The sequence below is a fragment of the Chamaea fasciata genome, unplaced genomic scaffold (assembly GCF_029207755.1).
Source record: "Chamaea fasciata isolate MVZ Bird 193981 ecotype frontalis unplaced genomic scaffold, bChaFas1.0.hap1 SCAF_9, whole genome shotgun sequence".
In the NCBI taxonomy this organism is placed as follows: Eukaryota; Metazoa; Chordata; class Aves; order Passeriformes; family Sylviidae; genus Chamaea; species Chamaea fasciata.
Window position 1 is genome coordinate 28942421 of NW_027094094.1, and position 24957 is coordinate 28967377.

Here is a 24957-nt window from a genome sequence, read left to right on the forward strand (position 1 = left end):
GTTCCCGTCCCAGGAACATTTTCCTGCCCCAGCAGAGAGGTTTTCCAGCCCAGCACTTACCACAGTGAGCTCGTTGGGCGCGGCGCCGTGCTGGAGCAGGACGTTGATGATGTGCGTGTGCCCCTGCTGCGCCGCCTGGTGCAGCGGCGTGTACCCGTTCTGCAGGCACAAGGAGAGAGCAGAGGGAAGAGCAAAGGACAGGCTGTGGTGGGCACAGCTCACACAGCAGCTGCAGCCCCCCCAGGGAGGGCAGGGAAAAGTGGGACACTCACTTTCGTTTTGGCGTTAACTTTTGCAGCGTGCTGCAGAAGGAAGTTCACGATTTTTATGTTTCCGTAGTGGCAGCCAACATGCAAAGGAGTGTATCCCATCTAGAATGAACACCAGCAGTTAGTAAATGTGAATATCCCACACGTGCCCTGATTTAAAAAAAAAAAAAAAAAAGTCAAAAAAAGCAAATAGGCATAGAACTGGAAAAATCCCATTAAGTTTTATTTCCTTGGACAATGTGAAAAATCCTCCAGCCTTGGAAAAAAACCACATGTCTCATGAAAGTCAATTAAAGTGCTCAGTGAGTACTTCCACCAGCTCCCTCAGTGCCTTCAGGTGGATGCCATCCGAACCCACAGACGTCTGTGCGTCTCTAGGTGGTGTAGCAGGTTGCTGATCATTTCCCCTGGGATTATGGAGGCTTCTTTCTGCTCCCCATCCCTCTCATCCAGCTCAAGAGGCTGGGTACCGGGAGAACAACTGGTCTGACTATTACGGACTGAGGCAAAGGAGGTCATTGAGTACATCAGCCTTTTCCTCATCCTTTGCCAATGTTTCCCCCCACATCCAATAAGGGAGGGAGATTCTCAGCCCTCTATTTTTTGCTACTCTGTTCATAGAAATGTTTTTTGTTGTCTTTTACAGCAGTAGTCAGATTAAATTGTAGCTGGACTACATCCTTCTAATTTTCATCCTGCAACCTCACAACACCCTTGCAGTCCTCCTGAGTGGCCCTCCCCTTCTTCCAAAGGTCATAAACTCTCCTTTTTTCCCTGAGTTCCAGCCAAAATCTCTGTTCAGCCGGGCTGGTCTTGTTCCCTGCTGGCTCATCTTTTGGCACACAGGAATGGCCTGCTTCCACACCTTAGAGATTTCCTTCTTGAAGCACATCCAGCCTTCCTGGATTCCTTGCCTCCTCAGGACTGGCTCCCAAGGGATTCTCTCAACCAGTCTCCTAAACTGGTCAAAATCTCCCTTTGGAAGGTGGCAGTTCTGCTGACTCCCCTTCTTACTTCTCCAAGAAACAAGAACAATCATTTTGGGATCACTGTGCCCAGGACAGCGTCTGATCATCAGCTCACCCGCCAGTCCCACTTTGTTACAAACACAGGCCCGGCAGGAGCCTTCCCCAGCTGACTGCCTCACCAGCTGTGTTGGGAAGTTCTCTTCAGGAACTCCAGGAACCTCCCAAACTGTTCCCTCTCTGCTGTGCTGTACTTCCAGCAGACACCTGGTAAGTGGAAGCCCTCCAGGAGAACAAGGGCCATGGGTTGTGAGATTTCTCCCAGCTGCTCAGAGAGTGTTTCATCTGGATCTTCATCCTGGTTGGGTGGTCTGTAACAGACTCACACCATGATATCTGCCTTGTTGGCCTTCCCCAGTTCTTAACCATAAATGATCTGGAGCTAGATCCAAAAGCCAACCTTGTGGGTAGAAAGACTGAAAGATGATGGTCTTGTATTGACCAGGCACCTGCTGCCCTGTCAGTGTTTAAAGGTGAAAAACAACGCCTTTGCTTTCCTGCTCTGAAAATAAAAAGCAGGTGTCCGAAAGGCAGAGGCACACAGTTCAAATCTGCAGCCCGTCATCCTGCATTTTAACATCCATGTCAGTGAGGTGTGCTCAGGTCAGACAGCTTGGTCAAAAGCACCAAGGAGACAAGTCCAAAGTCAGCCTGGAGTTCAGGGGCCGGCACTACACATGTTCAAACCATCAAGTCAAGGCTGCTCAGGAGGAAGAAAGAGAAAACCTCTGATGTGAGCTATTTCCACTAGAAGGAAGTCTCAAGGGTCCATTGGTTTAGACACACCGTTTTTTTAATGTCACTTTGCCTCTGATACTACTTCACACAAGTTTACCTAATTTCAGCTGTATTAACACATGCTAGGAGATGGTAGCTGTGACAGTTACTTTAAATTAGGGTGTGACATTTGTTTCCAGTTAATGATATACCCTTTGCCATCTAAAGAAATTACTAACTTTGACAACCAGGATGAGTTAATCAGTGCCAGAAACAGCACTGAATCAAAATTCCATTGGCATCAGCAGAATGAAACTTTCTGCTGACTTATGTGAACATTGGATCAGATGCCAAATGACTACAAGGAACTTTTCCTGCACAGAATAATAGCCCACAGTGGTAAGAACCGGAGCAGTAGCTTAAATGTAATCATGAACTGAACACATGGAGCTCATCTTACAGATATTGTTAGTTTAGGGCTGGCCAAATAACTTCCTGTTCCTAGGAGTGCCTGGAGTCTGACTCTGACAGGGCTCCCTGGGCTGTCCAGAGTCTTGATTATTCAGCAGAAGGATGACTCACAGTCATGTACCTCAAACACAGCTTCTACAGCCTCTACATGGGCCAAAGATAAACTCAGATTAAAGGATGGCCAAGCTGTCAAAAAACTGTTCAAAAAAAGTAAAAAAAAAAAAAAAAAAAAAAGGCAGTGAGACCTTCTCCTACAAAATCTTAATTCCCTTCTCCCCCTTCCAAATACAGGCCTCTTAACATGAGCAGCTAGGTCAAAAAAAAAAAAAATCAGCATAAAACCAACTGGAGAGATGAAATCCAAAGTCAAGGACCACCTGCCAAGAACCCCCTGCTAATAACCCTAAAACATTTAAATCTGGAGCATATCAGAGAGCCAAGACCAGCTGATCTCAGCTTTCCCTTTGAAGTGCTCTGTAAAGGCTCCTCTCCAGCCGGTAACAATGAATACTGAGAAGGGAGTTCTCAACCCCTCCAGTACTGCAATGCAATGACAGTTTCCTTTTGGGAAGGTGTACACAGAGACTTACACGTGGTACCTTCAAAAACAGCTGGAGGAGCAATTATTGATGCTCTTTGTCACTCCTGAACAGTCCACTGTTTCAATCAGAGACTAAGTGAAAGCTTTTCCTCTTTCTCTTCCCATAAATGGTGGAAACCATGACATTTCCAGGGTCACAGTTCAGCTGAACCTGAAGAAGGCTCCCTCTGAAGCTCTGGTGCTGCTGGCCTGGCTGTGTGTGGCAGCTGGAGGGGTGTGCACTGAAAGGCAGCTCCTGCCACAGGCACCGCTCGTGTCCCCAGCAGCCGTGTGGGCACCTGCTCACCCTGATGGCACAACACCAGTCCCCTGCCTGAGCTCCTCGGAGGGTGCTGGGAGCTTTCCTTTCAGTCTGTTGTAGCCTGTGGTCATCTGGTGTCAGGTCCTGTTTGGAGGGGAGGCAATGGCAGTAGAGGGACAGAGAAGTGACATGGCGTGGCACGGCTGGCTGGGCACACTGACCCCCCAGCACACACCAGGGACATCTTCATGGTCACAGCCAGCAGCACAGGGCATTGAGCAAAGTAAAACTAGTTAGCAAAATGCCCTTTCAGTGCCTGAAACCTGGAGGAGATCCTTAATTCCCAGAGCTCAGATTCCTGCGTTCAACTCCTTCTAGCTCAGGAAGGCACAGCAATGGTATCCAAAGATCCCCACGTAAACCAAGGTATACTAGTGACTTCTCTGAAACACTCCAACTGGCAGATTCAGCAAGCAGACAATTAAATTAACAATACAAGTAGTCATTCTCAAGGCTACTTGAGTTTGCTGCTTTCATTCTCTATAGAAAGGTGCCCAGGAGGCTAAAATATTTTGCTTCAAAAGATACTAATGATTAACCACACGCACACACAAACAAAACCCCGAAACAACAAAAACCCCATTAAAAAAAACAACAACAAAAAAACCCAAACCAAACAAAAAATAAGACAAACAAACAAAAAACCCAACAAAACAATCAAAAACCCTCCAAAAGCCAAAACAAAGCAACAAAACCCAGCTCGCAATTATATAGATTTCTGCGCAGCAGTTCAGGTTTAGTTACAATTACTGGCAAAGTACTAAGGGATTTAGGAGGCAGCCTAATATTGAAAAAGTTCCTTCCAAGAAAACCAGGGCTTTTGTTTAACACAGCTCTAACAGACATCACCTTCTGGCTGTTTTAAAGAATGAGCAGCAACAGGGGAGTTAGCAGCTGGGAAGGGTTTATCAAAAGCTCCAAGAATAAGTGCCAACAAAAAAGAAAATCAGAAACAGCGAACTTTTCATTTCTAATGGAACACATAAAGACTCTCTTATTCTCTTGCCCTTCAATTTTTACTTTTGAGGGGAATTATTACAAGCCTTGTATATCATGTCAGTGAATTACTTTAATATCCTCCACTGGCAATAACCATAAATCTTAACAGCTTGAATCACTGCATCTTTCTAGTCATGCTGACTCTCAAGCTGCTCAGTTTTTGTTTTTCTGCTGTAAATGTCAGACAATGAAGCTACAGCATTATTGTTTATAGGGCTAGAAATTGCTTTAGATCCAAAGATCACAAAGGCCTGACTGAATGAAACAGGCAAACCAACGTGTACACACAAACAGACACTTCCCTGCTTTGCTGAATCAGGACCTAACACGTTGCAGTACCTCGCAACGGTTCATTATTGAACATTATCAGGCTGGAAATTTTCACAGAAACATCTTGATAACAACTGTGGGCATACAAAGAGCCAAGGAGAGACAGATAATGCACCATGAATATGTACTGAAGACACCTGTGATTGAGAGTTTGTTCTGTATGAAAACGATTTTTCTCAATAGCACTTCCCTGCCTCCCTCTTATCTCTTTCTGCATGTGAAAATTAGATATTCCAGTGGAAAAGCTGGATTGCTTTTATGAACTCAGGCTGCCATGGGACTCCTGTCAGAACAAAGCAGGCAGACCTGAATAAATCTGAAATAAAAATCTCAGCTCAACCTGCAAAGGAACATCATGACCTCTCAGCCACCGTTATCCCCTACCAAAACTACAGTTTAAGAAACAAAAGACAGTTTCATACTGGGTTTGTTTTCCAGACAGCCATCAGCCAGGGACTGAGAGACCATCAATTCCCCCAGGGGAGGCCAAACACCGGGAGCAGTGTAGTGACTGCTTGACTAAAAGCCTGCACTGAAATAAAAGCTCCAAACCCTGCTCTTCATCCTTGACTGAACCAACACTTTTCTCTCAGTCTTCTTTGCCAGTCCATCACAGTCCTGCTGTATCCCATAACTATACTCTCCAACGGGATAAACAGTGGAAAAATGACATGTGGAGACCTGCTGAGCCATGAAACAATACTGACTCCTGCCAACTACCAGCACAAAAGCCCTGAAACGAAAGCAACATCACATGTACCAGGACAGCTTTTCACACTCAGCATGACCACCAGAGAAGGGATATCTGCTCGCAGCCATGGCTTCAGGCTGATTTTCAGCTCCCAATATTATTGTGAAGGGATGAGTATGCCTTGTGTTAAGCATGATACTGCATAGACATTTTCAGCACCAAAAACTCTTTAGCATACCTAGGATTCAGGCAAACAAACACAATGTCAGAATAGACAAGAGCTGCTGCCTTTGCTGCAGGACACTAACGTGCCTTCTGTGAACACCAAATTCAACTATTAAAGCTCTCTCAGTGTGAAGGGTTCTGAAGCAGCTCAAACTTTACCACCTGAAGTGTATTTTCCAATGTGGCTGAGTTTAAACCACATAAGAAAATCTCATTTTCAAGTGGTAGGAGCAGCCTTATGGCCTCTGAGGCACTAGTTCTGGCCTGCTACATTGATGTTGTTTACATTTCAACATTGATTTAGACTCCTGCAGCTCTGGGATTAGAGGCTATTTAGTTAATTGATGCAGCAAAACCAGAAGGATCCCACAACACTATTAATAAATGGAGTTCATAACCAGCAGCTATTCTTCCTTTCATGCCTTTTTCTACTACAGAGGTCAGGAAAAAAATTCCTTGGGAGGGAAACTACCCCAAGAGAGACCCACAGATGCAATTGTTCACTTTTGAGAGCAATTCTGAAAATGCTCCTAAGTTATATAGCCAGAAATGATCCTAATCATCCAGACTAATCTCCTGTACAAGTGATTTTCTGCAATACTGGATTTTTTTTCTTCCCTGCCACAGCTTCAAGATGCAAAATGTGTTTCTGCCTCATCTTCTCCTTTAACCACCTGAAAACTCCCCAAAGCGTGTGCAGCCCTCAGAGTGTGAGCAGGGTCAGAACTCCCATGTGTCAGAACTGCAGACTGGATGTTTTCACAGGGAGGGTAAGTTATATATAAATGATGACTAAAGAACATGTACCAGACGAGGAAGATGATAGTTCATTGGTCCCTACTCAAGAGTTCAATGACCTAGTGATATTAAGGTAAAATGATATGGAATGTTCTCCCCCTATTGATAGGTACTGTGCTGGAGGGACACAACCTGTGCTTGCTTATCCTAGGAAAACGAGAAATATGTTAAGGAGGGAAAATAAATAAAATCAACAAAAGAAGCGCTACTGAAGAGTCATCCACGCCCCAAAAACTGAGGTAAGAAAAGCAGATGGATGTGAAGTGGAGGGAAGAAGACAGAAGGTCAGTGGTGACACTGCTGGTAGCAGAGATCCCCAATATAATGTCACTCTGAGCTGTGCTGCTTCACTGACTTTTAAGGCACGGATGGCCACGTCTCTGCTGCTGTATGTCCAAAGGAATGAATCCAAACTGGACATGCTGGACAGGATTGTGCAAACATGCAAGCATAGCAACAGTGCCTCCAAAGCCAACTCAGCTGTTGCTTATCTTGTCCCCCAGTGCCTCTGGTTTTAGAGGCAGTATGTACAGTTAATCCACCTAAGTGGGAGAGCCTGTAACTACAGAGCTGCTGTTTTACAAGCCAATCATCTAACCTTCACCTGTATAGAACATGAGGTCAAAGTATGGCTGTTTGTATAGCGTAACATTTTCCCTTCATTGTAGAAACTCAGGGTTTTTCGGTTCTTTCCTAGGGAACTCAAGGTGATCATCAGTTTATCCAGGAAATACTCCCTGCTAAAACTCCCGGTACCGCATCGGCACTTTTCTTACATCACAGGCGGCAGCCAGCGGATATCTGGCAGACAACCTCCATGTGGCTGGCTCTGTGCAGCCTGGAGGGCTCACTGCTGCACAGACCCAGCAGATGGGACCCTGCAGAAGCCAGTGGAAAAGCACCAAGCTCATGCCAGTGCATAAGCATCGAGCTCATTCCACTCTAACAGAATCCTGCAAGGCATGTGGGCACTCTTTTCCCAAGGAGCAGACAGTGCCCTACAGCAGGGAGGATTAACTAGTAAGGTGGACAGGAGGACAAGCTGTTGTGGGCGTTCTTCCCCACAGAAGCCTACAGGATGGAGAATTTCCCCAAACAGGTGACTTTTTACACCCCAGAGTAGTCCTGCTTAAATACAACATGACTTATGAGTCCCTGAGCCACTTCCTAACAATTATGGGGCAGTCCCATGGAAACAAGAGTGTACTCGGAAACTATTCTTTATTCACCCTAGTTACACACATAACTGCGGAATGAGGGTGAACTACTAGGGATTTATTTCTGTCTTCTATGAAATTATATGACTGTTACTGATGACAGGATTCATGTTGCACATAGTGAAATATGACTGCATTTTCCCCCCACTCTACCTAATGACTAGGTCAATTTTCAGAGATGCAATTAAGAAATTCAGCTCCACACAGAGGAATGTGTACCCTGAATGATAAACTGAAGACCTTTTTCCATGTGTCTCTACAGAGCCACTTGCCTGCTCCACCACGTTGGCAGACCTGAAGCTGAGCGCAGAGCTCCTGCAGCTGCACCAGGCTGTCCCCTGGGATCCAGCAGAAATGCCCTGCCTGCCTCTCAGCTGTGGCAGTGCTTCAGAGGTTTCCACCACTCTAATGTGGCTAAAAGGCCACTGCAGCCCAGAATGGGATCCTGTTTGGACTCTGGAGAGCCAGCAAAGCAAACACGTGTTTCTGCCTGCACCTGTCAGTATAAATGTCTCCTTAAACTGCTTGCTATTTGTGGGACAGACAGGAGCAGGGCACAGAGGGGCAGAGGCAAACACTCAGACAAGTTGTATGGCTTGCAAGGTGATTCAGCTCTGACCAAGTTAAAAGAACAGGCTCTGCAGTGTCCTGCTACTGAAACCAAAACCAGGTAGAAACTCTCTATAGGAAGACAACCACATTCATCTGAGGAAATTGTGCAAGAGGCCGATCTCATCTGCTGCTGGGTGATCTGGCAGATAAGAACCCTGACTGATTCATCCTTAAAGTACAGGCTGAGGATATGTTACCAAAGTGTAAACCTGAAGAAGCTCCTGGGATTTTAGCAAAACTATTTCAGGTTTGTGTCAGGATAATGTTATTGAAATCAGTAGCTGGTACAGTTTGAATTACACTGCAGAGTAATCAGGTAACAATGACTTTTCCCTCTGCCACAGATTAAAATCGGCTGAGCTGCAGACAGACATGACGCTGGACTCAGCCCTTTCTGAGCTGTCATTGTAATGTGATGATATTGTTGGACAGTCTGACACACCTGGACATTCCTGGGATGCAAGCACAGCACCTAACTCGTGGCACACACTGAGCAGAGAGTTGTGAAAGCTACTACTCTGCAAAAGAGTGCAGGTCAGATTGTGAGACCTGGTTCATTTAGCTGATTGGATCCGCTACAGTCCAAGTATTTGATCTCAACTGATCTCTTGCCCAGCTAAAGGAATGCCTCCGAGATCTAGACAATGCATGAGGAATGTAAATGCAATCAACACTGAGATCATTATCATTAAATTCTGAGCACTGAACACCATGAGGGAGTGTAAAAATAAACCCATTTCTGCAAAGGGTCTTTGCTTCAGGACATGGATCTTAAAAAGAAATACTGTGAAGTGGGAGGTGTCATTGTTGGGGGTCTCAAAAGCCATCCCCAAGCATCTTGGAAATCCAGGTCTCTTATTTAGCAATCCAAATATTTAGGCAAAACCATTTTTAGGCAAGTAAATTTGAAATGGACCACCACTGCATATATGTATTTCACATTAGATAACAGTTTCCTTACTCAAAAACTAGATCAATCCCACTTACCTTCAGTGAAGCACAATAATAGGATACAATCTAAACCTATATTGATCTAAATATGTGGTGAGAAATAAGCTTTCTGCTCAAAGGCTGAGCTTGACATTGAACACCCAAGTTTATGTAGCTTCAGTTTTCAGAACATATTCTGCAATGATTTATTACAAGGAATGTTTCTCTGCTGCAATTTCAGTTTTGCCCTGAAATCAATTCCTAGTCCCGTCTAGAGGCTCATGCCTCCCTGAAAGGAAATATTTCATGTGACAGTGGTGTTCATACCTTCGTCTGTGCATCAACAGCAGCTCCCTGGTTAACCAGAACCTCTGCTACATTGACCCTGTCCTCTTGGGCAGCCAGGTGGAGCGGTGTCAGTCCACTCTGTAAATCAGAAACAACAAATAACAATCTCCAGAGGAGGCACATGACCACTAAAATGCAAATTCAGGTAGGAGTAAGACTCTGAACATCAGACTGGATTTAAAGAAGTTACTCATTCCACTCTCACTGTGTGAGGGGCTTTGTAATCACACTCTTGATCTGCAGGAAAGTACAATTCAAAAGCCAGGAGGGTGATGTTTCTTTAAGACAAGGAACATTTCTCCATGCAGTGTTACATGTGGGATAGCAAATTAGAGCACTTTAAGGAAAAGTCACATAGTATTTTTTACCTCCTAATTTACTTCCTTATAATGAGTCAGACTTTAAAAGCAATATTGAATCACTGTTTACACTTCTGCAAGTTTTTTACGTTCATTTAGTTTTACCCTTACCTTTTACTCCTCTACTTGATCATGTTCAGACACAAACACAAAAGAATAAAGCTGCATTTCTCTGAGATTAGGCCCATTTCTCTCTGCTCAGAAAGTATACAGACTTGATAGAAAACACATACTGATAATAATTTTTCTTATTTAAAGCTCAAGATCTAAATATCCTTAAAACCTCTGAAAACTATGCAAATTTCTACCACATTAAAGGGGTTGAAAATAAAAAGGGAAGGAGAAAATCTGCTGAGGAGATGTTGTTAGGAATGACAAAGAATACCCTTTACTTGAAAATTATGGTTAATTTTCTCTCCTGTTCCTGCTGCCTTTAGCACCAAGGACAGAAGAGCAAGTGGCAGCAGTTGTCACATCAGGCAGGAACACTCACTAAGTTTCCTACCCTGGAACCCAAGTCCACATCCACAGTTGCACTCCCTACCAAGGCCAGTTATTTTGAGAGTGTCCCACTGCATTTCACTCCAAGATGCAGCCCTGATGATAACACAGTTTAGGTGGGTCACTTTACACAAATATGCAACAGTAACCAACTCTAAATTACCTAATGGAGCCTGGATATTAATGGCCAAACCTTCTAAAAAGATTTAATAAAAGTGCTCAGTATGGGGGCTCTGAGAATGCAGCTCCAAACCATTCCATGGGTCCTGAAGAAATAAATGCTCTTTTTACTCCCACTGCAAAACTCAGAAGTCAGTGGGCTTTAAAGATGTGGCTTCGAATGTAGAGGTGCTGTGCTCTGAGGAAATGTGCATCCCTGAGAGAGTATGGAGGGGAATTACTGCCCAAAGGTGGTGTTATCAGCGCAATGAGAAACTGGAGATTACAAGTGAACAGATGGAAGGCTGCTGCAGGTAATTAACCTCTGGTGGCACTGAATCAATGTGCCAAGCACTTCAATCGTGCTCCCTGTATTAGCCTCAGCAGAAAAATGGGCTAGCCAATGGATGCAGAACACGTACATGGCAAATTTCCCTGTGGGGATGCAAAGTCCACCCTACACTGCATAAGCCCACACAAGATTGAGATTTGTGGGGGAAAAAAATTCCTCATTTGCTAGAGAAGCTTTCTGGAGGAGGACCCACAAATAATGAAATTGGAAAGTTAGAAGCAGGAAAACACAGCAGCCCTGTGCAGGAACACCCACTGCTTCAGAGGATACTGACTCTTCCTACCTGCTGAGAATAAGAAATATTTTCCATGAAAAAACTTTCTATTGCCTTTCTAGTCTAGCGACAGAAATCCATACTGAAACTGCACTTGGTAATGACAAAAAAACAATGTCTAGTGGGGCATTTAAAGAATTAAAGCTGCACATTTGCTAGAAACATTACTATAGAGCAGACTTAATAGCCTATGAATTCACACATGAACTAAAATACATCAACTTTCCTACCACCAGGAGAAATTACACCAAAAGTCACTGTGGGCTAAGAAACATACCCGAGGGAGGAAGAATCACTTATGTTAAGGAACAAAATCTCACACAAGGTTGCTGTTACTATCCCATTAAAAAAGTCACCATCCCTGAACAAGTTGGCTGTTACCATTAGCTGGTAATATTTTTTACCATTCCCTGGTATGCGTTACATTTTTTTGTTATAAAATATTGTAGTGCTAAAAATGTTAAAAATACAAAAAAAAAATTACAAAAAAAGTATAGCAAATGTTACAATTACACGTGTAAGAATTGAAAAATGGGCAGGCATATTCCTAGAGGCTGATAAATGACAGGTGCTAGCCCCTCTGGGGAAGAAGATACTTTCTCTCTGGCCATGTTTTGGCAGATTAGCATAAATCAATGCTGGATTAATAAATTCCACTGCAGCATGTGCTATCACCAAACCTTGGGCACTACAAACCACAGTTCATTCAGTGTGGCACAGCATGCTGCCGTTTGCCAGGAGAGACGATGATGTGCACTCAGACACCTGCAGTGGCTTTCAGCGCGTGCAGAATCCCAGCGGGCAAAACTTAATCGCAGGGCCCTCTCCTTCTGGTCACAGACTTGTCCCCGGGCAGGGGGAGCACTGACCTTGTTGCTGAGGTTGACATTGGCGTTTCTGGAGAGCAGCAGTGACACCATGTCCACGTGGCCGTCCTGGGAGGCGAGGTGCACGGGGGCGATGCCCTGCCTGGTGACGGCGTTGGCATCGGCGCCGTACTCCAGCAGCGTGGTCGCTATGTCCATCTGGTTCTTCTTGGCAGCTATGTGCAGGGGTGTGTAACCATTCTGCCAACAGAAAGCACTTCGCTGAACAAGGTGATAAATCACTTCTCTGTAGCTACCCAACTCCGTGAATAATTATGCCACTAGTTCTAAAAATTCTGTCAAACACACTGAAATACAATGTTAACAAGCTGTACCAACCAATGTATCTGACTTTAAAGCAATCTTTTTTTTTTTTTTTTCCAGAGTACTGCTACTTTCAGAGGAGGAGGATTCTGAAGTAAATTTTCAAATTTAGGAAAAAATATCTTTTCAGGAAAGGACAATCTATAGAAATAGGAGTTTGAGTTTTGTTTCAGAGACATTTGCTCCTTTTCCTTAAATGTACATAAATTTTTTTTACAAACAGAAGAGCAGGATATGTGTTCATAACTCAGAACAGCTGTTATTGTTTGAGTTTTTTTCCCATTTCCCAGTGTGAATGAAAGCATTATGTACATGAAATATGGCCTTTCTTGCAGATTTACCCTAAACCTTACTGACAAGCTGGGGTTTTTTTTTTCAGATCAAGGGAAAACTGAAGCATATAACTTTAGAGTCATGCATTCCTTATCTTTTTATTCTTTCCAATATGTGTACCGAGGGACCCCACTACTAAAAATAAAAATGCAGTATCTATTGCACAATGCAATTTTGTAACTCTAAAAAAAACCAGACAGACAAGACATAAATGGATATAAAGAATAACGGATCAGCACACAAATACCAGAATTCTGATGGAGGTATGACCAGATTACAATGACTGTTTAGTCAAGAACTTCCTGTCCTTCAAAAATGTATTAACCCTCATTTTCAAGCAAATGACAAATGCGCACACATTTGCATGTGACAAAGGGATAAGGCTGGTGGGATGAGACCCAATCTGCATAAACTATTTTGTCTTAATTGATGGTATCATAAATACCATTTGCATCTCAGATTACCCAGCCCAATAAAATCTACCTAAAGGCACAAAGCATTCACCTGCCTGGGCTTCTCCCTGCACCCAGGGCAGCAGGGCTGGTCTGAAAAGGAAGGGAGGTCACAAGAGATGCAGAGCAATGCAGGTATGAGCAAGGAATAAATACATGGGGCCTCAAAAACGATTACAAGAGAGCTTTACTAGGAGCCTGGCAGCAAGAGATGCACAGCACTAGTTTCATGTGAAGAAGGTTCTGTAACCTTCAAAATTCAATTCAGATTCAGTTCAGATCTTGGATACTAAGGTATCTGAAAATGACACTGAGGAAGCACAGTGCTGCAATCAATAAAGGAAGCACATGGCCACTGAATATTCACTTTGAAGATAAAGTGCTTGAGGAAAAACAAACATAATCCTCTCCCTTAGACATCCTGCATGATACTGCCATTTAAAACAACCACTGCCACACGAGCACCTAATAAATCCTAAATACTACATGCTAAATCCTGTGTGTCTGCTAAATAATAACTCCTTTAAATGGAGCTCATATTACATTATATAAAATAACAAATGCAGTTTCCAAGCCTTTTCCTCAGGAATGGGCATATATTGCTTTCAGTGGACTGGACAGCAGCAGGTTGCCAGGAGAAGGCAAAAAGAGAGCTGAAAAATAAAAGCTGAAATTCAACTCAGTCCCAATCTGCATCTTCTCCACATAAGGGCAGCACTCTGTCACTATGCATAGATGGAGAAAGGAACAGAGAAGTTTAGAAGGAAGGGTATTGGCTTATTCTGGTTGCCAGGGAAAAGAGTGGAAAAAAGGAAAATGGTTAAAGATGAAGGGACAGAGGAAAACTAAGGCTTTGGGGATGGTGTGGCAAAGAAGAAAGGCACTGTGAAGTGGACGCCAAATTCAAATTAGGGATGAGCCACACGTGAAATTAGGCACAATTTTTGCCTATGAAAGAGAAGAATGGTTCATCAGAATAACTGTACTGCAGCACTGTGCTCTGACATGCCCATTTCCCATACCCTGTCACTTGTCACTCTTCAAGGCAGATTTGGCTGGGCTTGGCTAATGAGCCACTCTTGAGATCAGTGTTAAAGACAGTGGTGTCACAGGAAAGGCAACTACTGATGAGATTAACTTTGGAGCCAGTGATGAGATATGACATAATATTTATTTACTGGACCACATTTACAAAAAGTACAGGAAATCATCTGCTGTTACCAACATCATCTTTCAGATGAGTGCACAGTGGGGGCCCGAAGCAACAAACATGTTATGGTTAATTTTATTTAGTATTGACACTCTGCTCGCTGCTGCCGTGGCTCACTAGCTGCAGAGCACTAACAAATGCTTTCTCTTAGGCACACTTACAGCTGGCACTTGGAGGCCTGAAGTGGCAGCTGCAGAGCTGTTCTGTTACGGATGGGGAAGCTGAGGTGACCTGACACATGAGTTTGTGCAATGCTGTACCACAGTCTACAGGGCTTCCACCTTGGTTTGGACTCCCCAAGCCCTTGGCAGAGGCTGCTGCAATCCCTGCCCCACAGGATGCACAGCTCCCACTGGCAGCTTCTTTCAGTGAAAACTGGGTCAGTGCCTTCTCATCCTCTTCAGAAGGCCCTTTCTTCCCCCCAGTGGCATTTGAGAATGCTGTGCTGCAGTAGTGAGGGATCAGGGATCACTGCAGTTGCCCCCCTGGGGCACTGCTCTGGCAGATTGCCACTATCGACAGTATTGATTTTAAACTGCGCCATTGCTGCTGGCAGTCCGTGTTTATTTAACTTCCCCCTCCTTGCACTACAAACCCTGGGACCTACCATGCTGGCACACTCCTTCCTCTCCTGCAGCCACGCAGAAGGCCTCCAGTGCTATGGCTGCACTCAGCCATGTGTGAGAGGAAGGCAATCAAGGCAATCAAGCCCATCTAACTATAATACTGGCTTTTCCACTAGCTCTCCTTTTTCCATAGGGTTGGTTTTTTGGGGATTTTTGCAGTGATTTAAGGAAATTATCTGGGTTGTTTCAAATGAGGCATTTACACTGCACTTGACTTGCTTTAACCTACATCTACTTCCATCCTGCTTTACCCAATGTTCCTGTTCAAATATCGATTATATTTTGATTGGTTATTGTATTTATCCATCCCATATTTAAAACTGGGATCCACAAAAGAAATAGTCAGTTTAAGCTTCTCGAAATTCTCTTCATTCTATGCACTACAAGAATAAATCTACATATTTATTCTTTCATATCCTCTGAAACCTTACACTAGGTATTGTCTTGCCTACAATAATTTACAATCAAAGCAGGGCTGTGACTAGTTTTATTTCTTGCCAGTTCATTTACACTGGGGAAGAAGTATTGTGAAGCACATGAATAATTGCATATATTGTGCTGAGAAACTTATCTCACCTCAGATATCATCCTGTGGCACAAACACAAGAACCCCTGTATAGCTGGGCTTTAACCCCAAGCTTGCTCTGCACAAATCTTAAGGTGCAATGATACAAAGTTGGCTAGCTTGGAGAAGCTACTGAAGCGGCTGGACAAATGAAAGCAAGGCTCAGTATTTGCTGAGACTGAAACCGGTGATTTAAAGTGTTTCTGCATCTTTATTCGCTTTTTTAAATTGCTGTTTTATTCACCTGCAGGATCATTCTAGCAGCTTTATGTGGATTTGAGACATTAACACACAAGGTCACTGAGCCTCCTGTAACTGCAAACATACACAGCCTAGGAAGAACAGGGGTAGACAGGGAATAAAGGGACACAAAAAGTCTGGGTATTGTTCCCCCAGAGTGGCCAGTACTTGTACCTTGGCAGAGGCATGAGGTGAAGCTCCCTGGTCCAACAGGAGGAGGGCCACTTTTTGATTATCGTAGTGTGCAGCTACATGCAGTGGTGTTAAACCGCTCTAAAAACACATGCAGAACAAACAAGTGCTGTTACAGACTCTCTCCAGGGGAAACTCAGGAGTCTGGAAAATTCCAGCAGATAAGGTGAAAAAACCACATTTGTTACTCATTCATGTATCCAGAGCCTTTGGGAACTTTTAGAATCAAAAAATAAAACAAATTTGGAAATCCTTCCTGAGCTGTGAAAGCCCCATTCCCTTTTCCCAGGGAAAATAAATGGAGAAGCACATATCTGTGCTGCCCTGGGGTAAGGAGGTCACACCCTTGGCAATGTTTTCCTTTTACTGCCTGGATAAGTAAACTGCCCCTCGCATCTGTAAAAATCCAAGCTGGGCTGGTTTAAAAAAAGCTTGAGGTCCTATTGGCCTTTGCCCCCCAACCCCCTCCCCATCATGACACCTGGGGAAGCAGAGCCAGCTACCCAAACACTCTGATAAGGACTGCAAATAGTCTGGGTAGGAACACAGGGGAATGGTTTGTCTCCATTCCCCTGGATGAGAACACAGAGCACATCACTTTGTTGTCAACTAATGACAATAAAAGTCACTTTGTCAAGAGTTTGCTGGCTCTTGGCAGCCCCAGCAGGGACTGGAACACCACATGAAACCAATTCCAGCTACACGCAGGCTGTGGATACTAGTCTGATGGTAAGTAGGTAGGAGGACATTAATAAAATATTATCTGATTTGAGACATTTGCTGTGCAAGTGGCAGTGGCTTCTTCTGTCCTACCTTCCCAGCAGCATCAGGAGATGCATTCTTCTGAAGCAGGAGGTTGGCTACCTCAATTTTCCCGTACTTTGCAGCCACATGTAGTGGAGTAAATCCTTTCTGTAAGAGAAAGCAGTAATATAGCAGCCCCTGGCACTCTTTCTCAGGGCAAGGCTTGTCTCTGATCTGCTAGGATGCAGTTGCATCCAGCCACCCCCTTATGTAGTCCTGAGTACAGGCAGCAAGTCTGCAGATTCCCAAATGCCCTGTGGGGTCTGGAGGCCCTTCCCTTGCAAGGCAAAGCCCTTTCTACATTAAACAAGGGAAGAGTCGGTTCCTTTCTTCACACTACGGAAGACCCAAGGGCAAGCCTATCAACACCCGCCTGGAATTTCTGCCCTGCATTCCTTCCATTGCAGCTCTGATCACTGGGCTGTGTTATACACCAGGTCCTGAGGCACAAGCGTGAAGCTTTGTACCCTTTTAATAAAATGTTGCTCACACACTGTATGTGTACATGACTCTTGCAGCACTTCAATCACAAGCAGCCCTTGCTACAGGTACGTTTTACAATTCCAGCTGTCACTCCTGCAGCTTGCTTACCTTGGTGATGATAGACAGAGATGCACCATGATCCAAAAGAACAGAAGCCACGTCTTCATGCCCTTCCCGAGCAGAGAGGTGCAGGGGTGTGTAGCCTGAGGTGGTGGCTGCATTGGGGGATGCTCCCTGCTGCAGCAGCTGCTGCACAATGTCTGCTTTCCCCAGGCGGGCAGAAATGTGCAGCGGCGTTTGGTCATCCTGAACACAGAGGGAACAACACAGGCCTGCATGAGAAAACTGCACTTTTCCTTGGGACGCAAAAGTTTTGCCCACATTCTGTAACTTTCCACAACTGCAGACAAGCATTAACTCTGCTGAGGTCTTAGCTAGGGAATGTTGCACCCTGGCTTTCTCTGTGTCATATCATAAAGACACCTTTCTCTTTGTTGGTTCCTCACAAAATATTCCAGACAGTGACATAATCCATAAAAGTTAATAAATTTATCAATTTTCTTCCTTATCTGGATTTGCCTCACTTTGCTTTGCAGACCCTTCATAAAACGAAGCCAGCGCTCACATCTTGATCTCTTTTAGGTTTCACAGCAACATTTAATAGCTCAATCAATTATTGTCTGGAAACTTGCATAGAGTATCATTATTTTTGTGCTTTTTTAACTGGTTGAATGATTGTTTGTTATTTTGCAGCTAACTTTTCCGTAGATGTAACTGATGATAGAGCATGGTGTGGCAATTACTTGTCACTTTCTACTTCTCACTCAGAAGACAATAATCTGAATAGTTTTAAGTATGTTTCCCTGTCATGAATCTCATGGCTTATTTCTTTTCCTTCCCTGAAAATATTAGGATGTTGTGACCTTGTTCTGAGCAGTTAAGAGAGAATTTCTCACCTCTTCATTATTTGGTTTTGTAATTTTGTCATCCCCCTTCTCTGCTGTACAATCTTTGGATTAAGCACACTATCACAACAGTGTGGCCAAGCATCTTCCTCTCCCCATCTTCCCCTGCTGAATTTCCTACCTTTCGAGCACTGCTACCCCATGTCCTGCAGTTCTGGGCTGTTCTTTTCAGGGGAGACCTCATGCCCATCCTACAAGAGTGATTTTACACCTCTGGATTTAGGATGGGAGCGTGCCAGGGTATAAATGCCGCTCCTCTCCAGGGCAATTCTCCTCTGACTTGGGGAGCATCTTTGTGGTTCTTAAATGACTCCAGTTTGTGCCTGTTTCCCACAAATTTCTCACAGCTGATGTTAGCACTGGTGTATTATCTACTGCTTGCATTTAGTTGTTATTTATGAAAACAAATTGATCACAGGCAATGGCAGTTTCACAAATTAAATCATTCTGTGAATTTACTCAGAAAATATTTGCATGACTGCTTCTGAGCACGAGCTGTTCACTTTCAAGACTGTCTTTGGAGATTTACAAGCCACACGAATCAGTTCTGTTGTCAGGTTCCTTGCAGATATAAAGTGTATCAGCTATATTTAGTCAGAGTTTCTTATAAGTAGCTAATCTTAACAGCAAACTTACTTGTGACCCAATTCATAGATAATTTCACAATGAAAAATAGTTTGGGGTTTTTTTTAGGTTATATCTATTTTATGGCCATTTTGGGAAAAAAGATTTCCTGAGTTTACCTATTAGGACTGCTATTTATTGCACCCATTTATCTCCTTGTCCTGCCTGTTTTCTTGAACTCTTTGATTTCCGTAGTTTTGGATGTACTTTCATGCCTCTTGACCATTTATTTTTCCTCAGCCCTTCCCTTCCTCAACTGCAATTGTTTCTGTAGAATCTGTTCCTTCTTTCCAGCCCTCTGCTACATCCCCTCACTGTGCCTCCTTCCTTTAGATGGTGCTCTTTAGAAGTCTAACTACTTTTGAATACATGCAGGCTGTTGCTTTAGGGATACGATAAGAGACACCAGAAGCCAGGAGTTTCCAGTTCTGCTGAAATAAAAGCAGATTTGAGGAATTCCTCTCCCCCTTTAAGTCCTATTTCAAAATAAAATTCTTCAAACACATGATAATGTATATTAAAAACTGGGAAGGCATCAACCTGACACCCTCTGGCTTGTCTCTTACAGATCACTCGTGGCTATAGTAAGAGGGTACATAACAAAGCATCAGTGGGCATCACAAAGGCTTGGCTTCACCTCTTGCTCATCCTGAAGGACACACACAAGGTGAATGCGAGTCCTTGCTTTGTCCAGCACAGATCATCCAGGTTTGTTACACCTGGGCCATCTCCTCACCTTGGCCTTGGCCTCCACCTGGGCCCCGTTCTGTACCAGGTACCGCACGACCTCTGTCTGGCCAGCTCTGGCTGCCATGTGCAGCGCTGTCTCTCCTCTCTGCAGGCAGCAGCAGAAACAGAACAGAATTAAAACCACACTGCAGGAAGAACAAACACCAGCTCTTTCATAAACACAGAAATACTGGCGACCCCGCTCAGAATCATCTCCACTAGAAAACTCTCCTGTAGTTGTTGTCTTGGGTCACAACGCAAAATGTAACTGGGGGTATGTGTTCTATCACCAGCTGTTAAAACCAGCTGGGGCAGTGTTCTTTATCTCTTCCACCACCCACCCTCCCTCCAGGGGATATCTGCTGTTCATGGGCCATCGAGGCTCACTGCATGGCTGATACATCATCCCAGTGGGAGACGCTCCACCCAGGGGGAGGAGCCAAGCATTCCTACCTGGGTAAAAAATCTGAGTCAGAACACCAGGACGGCCTGTTTGCACTGGATTCCCAGAGGAAGACCAGACCCATCTCACCACCACTGGACCTTCAGAGGAAAACTACACCCTTGTACAGGATCATTGCTCCAACAGAACCACATCTGTCACTCCAGGAGGACTTGGTTCGACTGCTCCCAACACCCTGACCAACAACAGGGTGTCAGGTTGTATTCTGACTCTGTCAGCGTTCTCTTTTTTTGTTTGCTTTTTTTGTACTGCTACATCTTCATTTTTCTAGTAAAGAATGGGTATTCCTACTCCCATATTTTTGCCTGAAAGCCCCTTAATTTCAAAATTATAATATTTTGGAGGAAAGGGGTTTACATTCTTCATTTCAAGGGAGGATCCTGCCTTCCTTAGCAGACACCTGTTGTTCCAAAGCAAGACAGTTGTCTGTAAGATGTATGATTAAGTCAGTATTTGACCTGTCACTGTGCGCTGCAAAGCAATTTATTGCAGGGTCAGTTTCCCAACTCAATAGTGCCTTTGTCATTAATTTTTGCTTTAAAGAGACAGTGCAATTTTTATATTACTAGCATTTTATTCGCAATGTTAAAAATTATGTCCTTTTAAGTAGCAATTTAAATTTTAAGTAGTAATTTAAATTGTCCCTTGAATTTAGTAAAAAATCTAGTTCAAATTTTGTGTATTCAGGCACACATATATTTGGCTTTCCTTCTGTAATGCCTTTTGCCCCTACTGTCATTTGTTATCTGACAAGCACTGAGGCAATTGAACAAGAATGAAAAAAAAAATCATTACTGAGTACATTCATCTAAAGCTTCATGGACTTAATGAAAGACAAATCCAAGGAAACCAGAACAATTCAGGAGGGCAAGTGGTTTCTACATTTTGGGGTATCAATATGTCTTTAGGTACAAACACCTGCTTGTTAATGAAAGGTGTTGCATTTTTACGTCATTTAATAGAATTAGCAGGTGAAGACTTTTACAAAACTTTGTCTTCTAGCTGCACCTGCGTATGGAAAGTGAAAAGGAGGCCAAACTATTAAAGAGGATCAACAAGCTTCTGCTTCTCTCCCACTTCCCAGCTTTCAAGCACCCATCTAGGAAGAAGTTCAGTTTTTACACGTGCCCCGGGAGCCTTGGGGCACGCAGCACACAGCCAGCAGAAGAGCCGCTCGGATGGCTGGATGGACACAGGCAATATGTCCCCACAATCTGCTGCAGTCTGCTGAGTTCTCCTTAAATGGCAGACCCCCGGGGTCTTGGGAAAAGAGTGCTCAACAGTCAAGCACAGATCTCAGGAATTACAGCTGAGAAGCTACAGTATGTTCTCATTCTTTACTTCAGAAAATCAAGAAATTAGAGCCTGCTTAGGGTCAGACCCTTTGGAAATTTCCTCAACCTGCCAAGCATGTCCCAAGTAGGATTCAGCAGGCTGCGCTTTTCCATGACTCCAGCACGAGCCACAGGTGCCATGGTGGTGGATGGTGGAGAGCAGAATTAGGCAATTGATCCCAGTACTGCTCCCAGATCTTATCACGCATTCCCAGTGCTGCCTTGCTGAAAGTGAACTTGTGACTCACCACATTGGTAGTGTTGGGGGATGCTCCATGATGCATTAGCTGCGATACAATATTTACATGTCCCATGAAGGCAGCAACATGGATTGGCGTTAGGCCCGACTGAAAAACAGACCAAAGTCCAATCAAATTAAATACCTACTTCCACATGCCTTTACAAGAATGCCATGAGGAAAACATAAACTTTTCCAAAGCGAGTAAACCCAGCTGCTTGCTCTTCTGAGACGGCTTTATCTTCTTAAAACAATATACACGTGCTTAAATGAATGGTCACACAGAACTGGAAACACCTATGAGTGTGGTTCCTGAGCAAACATATAAATGTTCTAGGAATCCACTAGTTCCTCATCAACAAAACCAACCACAGCTAAGCAAGATTAAGATTAGGCATTTGCTAAATATCGTCTTGGAACAGAAAAAAGAAAGATAGAAGCATTCCTGGGATGAAGGCAAGGTATTCTGAAACATTCAGCTTGTGCCAGAAAGATCATCATCATGAATCTGCACCACTGCCCTTACACAGGGTATGAAAGCCAAACTGGAGAGGAAGAGAGGGAGAGAGAAGGGGAGGGGGAAAAAAGGGAGCAGTCATTCAGCAGGGCATAACCTCAAGGTTTTTGCTTTAAAAATCCAATTGGTAGTTAATATTTCCGCACACAGAATCACCCTAAAGCCTCCTCACAGCGCTTCTGCACAACTGTACCAACAGTCAGCCAGAGGTGTTTTGCTACGAAGAGAAGGAGAGATCTCAGTGGATCTCTGGAAATTCCTATGATTTAGGCAGCTTCCCCACAGACATATACAAGCCCCAGAGGGTAGAAGTAAAGAAAACACTTATCTTCCTTTCTCATGCAGAATAGCAAACATGAGCAGGAAGGCAGAATAACTGGCTGAGTGTGTTATTTTTTTACCCGTTTCAAACAACTTAGTAAATGCTTTTAGAAATTTTTAAACTCTAGTCTGAAGCTACATGAACTGTAGCAAGGGCAGACTCTTCTCCCTCAAGCAAGCCAGGAAGGGATGGTTTGCTGCTGAATACTTAGAACAACCCCATACACGATAAATCAAACTCTGTTTTGTGGAGTTTTACTATTCCCTGTTGCACTTTGTTTAATCCATGGAATTCCCTGTCATTTTCTAACATGGCCCATTCCACAGTGGCCACACATTCATATATGTGTGATCTTTCCTCCTCTCCTAACTTGGTACAATATACATATATGGAGATAAAAATTCCCGTAGGTACTTAATTGATCTCAAAATTATTCCAAGAACTGGGTGGAATAGTGGTGAGACCATCTCATGCTGACTGAAGTGACTGCATATTGATTTCTGTCTAGCTGATTTGTGATGTCCCAGGATGGCGGGAGAATATAACTTCTTTGTGGAAAGCCAAAACAAGGTCTGAATTAAACCACCTTTTTAAAAAGGTGAAGCACAGTCTTCACCTCGATGCCTGTAACAGAGCAAATTTCATCCTCAGTGCCTTAAATCACAGAAAAAAAATTGGCAGAAATGGTAGATTTTAGAAATGTTTTTTACGCTTCACTTGTTATTCTCACTGTAATTCCAACATGTATCAGTTGCTTTTGATTCATTAGGACAACTGACTTTACTGTTCAGTTTTATTATTTCATAATATCTAGCTGAAAATAATTGTTGACTTAATAGGTCCATGCTCTTTCAGAAATGTTGAAATATTAACCAATACAGTTACAAAGAATTTTTTAGGAAAAGCAAAGACAAGCATTGAAAAGACCATTTCTTACCTCAGTTACAGCTTGAATTGATGCACCATGCTTTAGAAGAAGTTCCATTACTTTTATTCTGTTTTTCTTGCAGGCAATGTGAAGAGGTGTGAAACCATTCTGGAAATGAGAAAGAACACAATTTTGATGCCTCACGTAATTAAAAAATAGAACTGAGTACGGAATTCACATAAATGCTTTTTTCATTTTAAGGGAACAACTCCCAAATTTATTTTGGAATGACTACATTTTTTCATGTAATAGAGAGTAAAAATTTGTGAAGAAGATCTATTTCATATATCCAGTTTTAAGTAGGGAATATACTACCCACTCCAATAATTAATTTATTTTAAAAAAATCTCAATTCACGCAAAAATATCAAACCCTTCTTTTTTGCTTCCCATATTCACTGTTAACTGGCTGGGGTTTTCTGCTGGAGTTTTTGGGGAATTTAGGTGGGGTTTTTTTGGTTGGTTTTCTTTTGACCTTGTAGAACTGCTGGTAAAAAAAAAAAAAACACTTTACTTTTATGGGCCCTGGAATTTATGTCTTCTAAACTATTTTTACTACTTGTTTGTTTGAGGTTTTTTTCCCATTAATTACTTGTCAGCTTACTGCAACTACAAGTATTTCACCCCTTCCTTTAAAAAATGATGTGCTGAATGGAGTGAACATTAGAACTACCCTCTTATTTAGTGTGAGATGATACCACAGAAAAAAAGCAAATCAGAAAATCAGGCTGTCCAGATACCACAGAAAAAAAAGTCAATCAGGAAAACAGGCTGTCCAGAGCACCCACGATTGGTACAGTAACATCAGAGCACTGAATGCTAATGCTGCTCAGTACAAAAGAGACTTTGCAGAACATTCTGAAAACAGCTGGGAGAGCTGGTCCCTCAGATCTGATCAAAACTGTCTTTTTTTACCTGCCTATGGTAAAGAAAATTGCATGTTTTCATGATGTGGGGTCCATGTCATTGTTCCAGTGTAGCAGCTCTGCCCCCTCTCTCTGGCAGTGGACAGTGCCCAGGGTGAGCTCAGGTGTGTTTCATATATTGTAACAGCTTGACCACAGACTCCTGAATACAGGTTGATCCGACACAAAAAACACAGGGGCTGAGAGAAGGAAATCTGTGGAGTGAAGGAAATCTGTGGAGCCTGTACTGTTTCCAAGAGAGTCAATCCCACCTGGCTCGTGAGGGTTTCAGGAGCTCACGTGACATTTCAGGAGCTGAATGAGTTAACATCAGGCTGTGAAACCAATCAACCCAATCCATGTCAGAATGTAAATTTCTTTGGAAGAGTTATTGAAGAACAAATCTTGGAGGCGTTTTAAACAGAATGGATTGTGATTGCAATTTGGACAAAAGGCATTAATGTATTCTGTTTGTATGCATTTTAACTGTGCTAATGTATTTTGCTGCTGAAGTAGAAAGGCATATGACTCCATTGACATGGAATACCACAAATACTCATTATGTAACTCATTCCTACCTTTTACTGTTCCACATCACTGAGAACTTATAAAAATTCCCTCAGTTTTAAATGTCACTGATTACTTTCTCTGTAAAAACA

The 24957-nt window shown here is 43.3% G+C and overlaps 1 protein-coding gene across 10 annotated transcripts in view; it reads right to left on the minus strand.

Moving 5' to 3' along the window:
- ANK3 (ankyrin 3) overlaps positions 1-24957 on the minus strand; it is a 291984-nt gene that overhangs the window by 82009 nt on the left and 185018 nt on the right. For all 10 annotated transcript variants that reach the window (XM_066191661.1, XM_066191669.1, XM_066191663.1 and 7 more), the window contains exons 11-20: positions 23404-23502; positions 21638-21736; positions 19600-19698; positions 17383-17580; positions 16801-16899; positions 15970-16068; positions 12049-12246; positions 9514-9612; positions 273-371; positions 61-159 (exon numbers count right to left, since the gene is read on the minus strand). In XM_066191661.1, the coding sequence (XP_066047758.1) occupies positions 61-159; positions 273-371; positions 9514-9612; positions 12049-12246; positions 15970-16068; positions 16801-16899; positions 17383-17580; positions 19600-19698; positions 21638-21736; positions 23404-23502 (1188 nt within the window). The remainder of the gene's footprint in view (positions 1-60; positions 160-272; positions 372-9513; positions 9613-12048; positions 12247-15969; positions 16069-16800; positions 16900-17382; positions 17581-19599; positions 19699-21637; positions 21737-23403; positions 23503-24957) is intronic.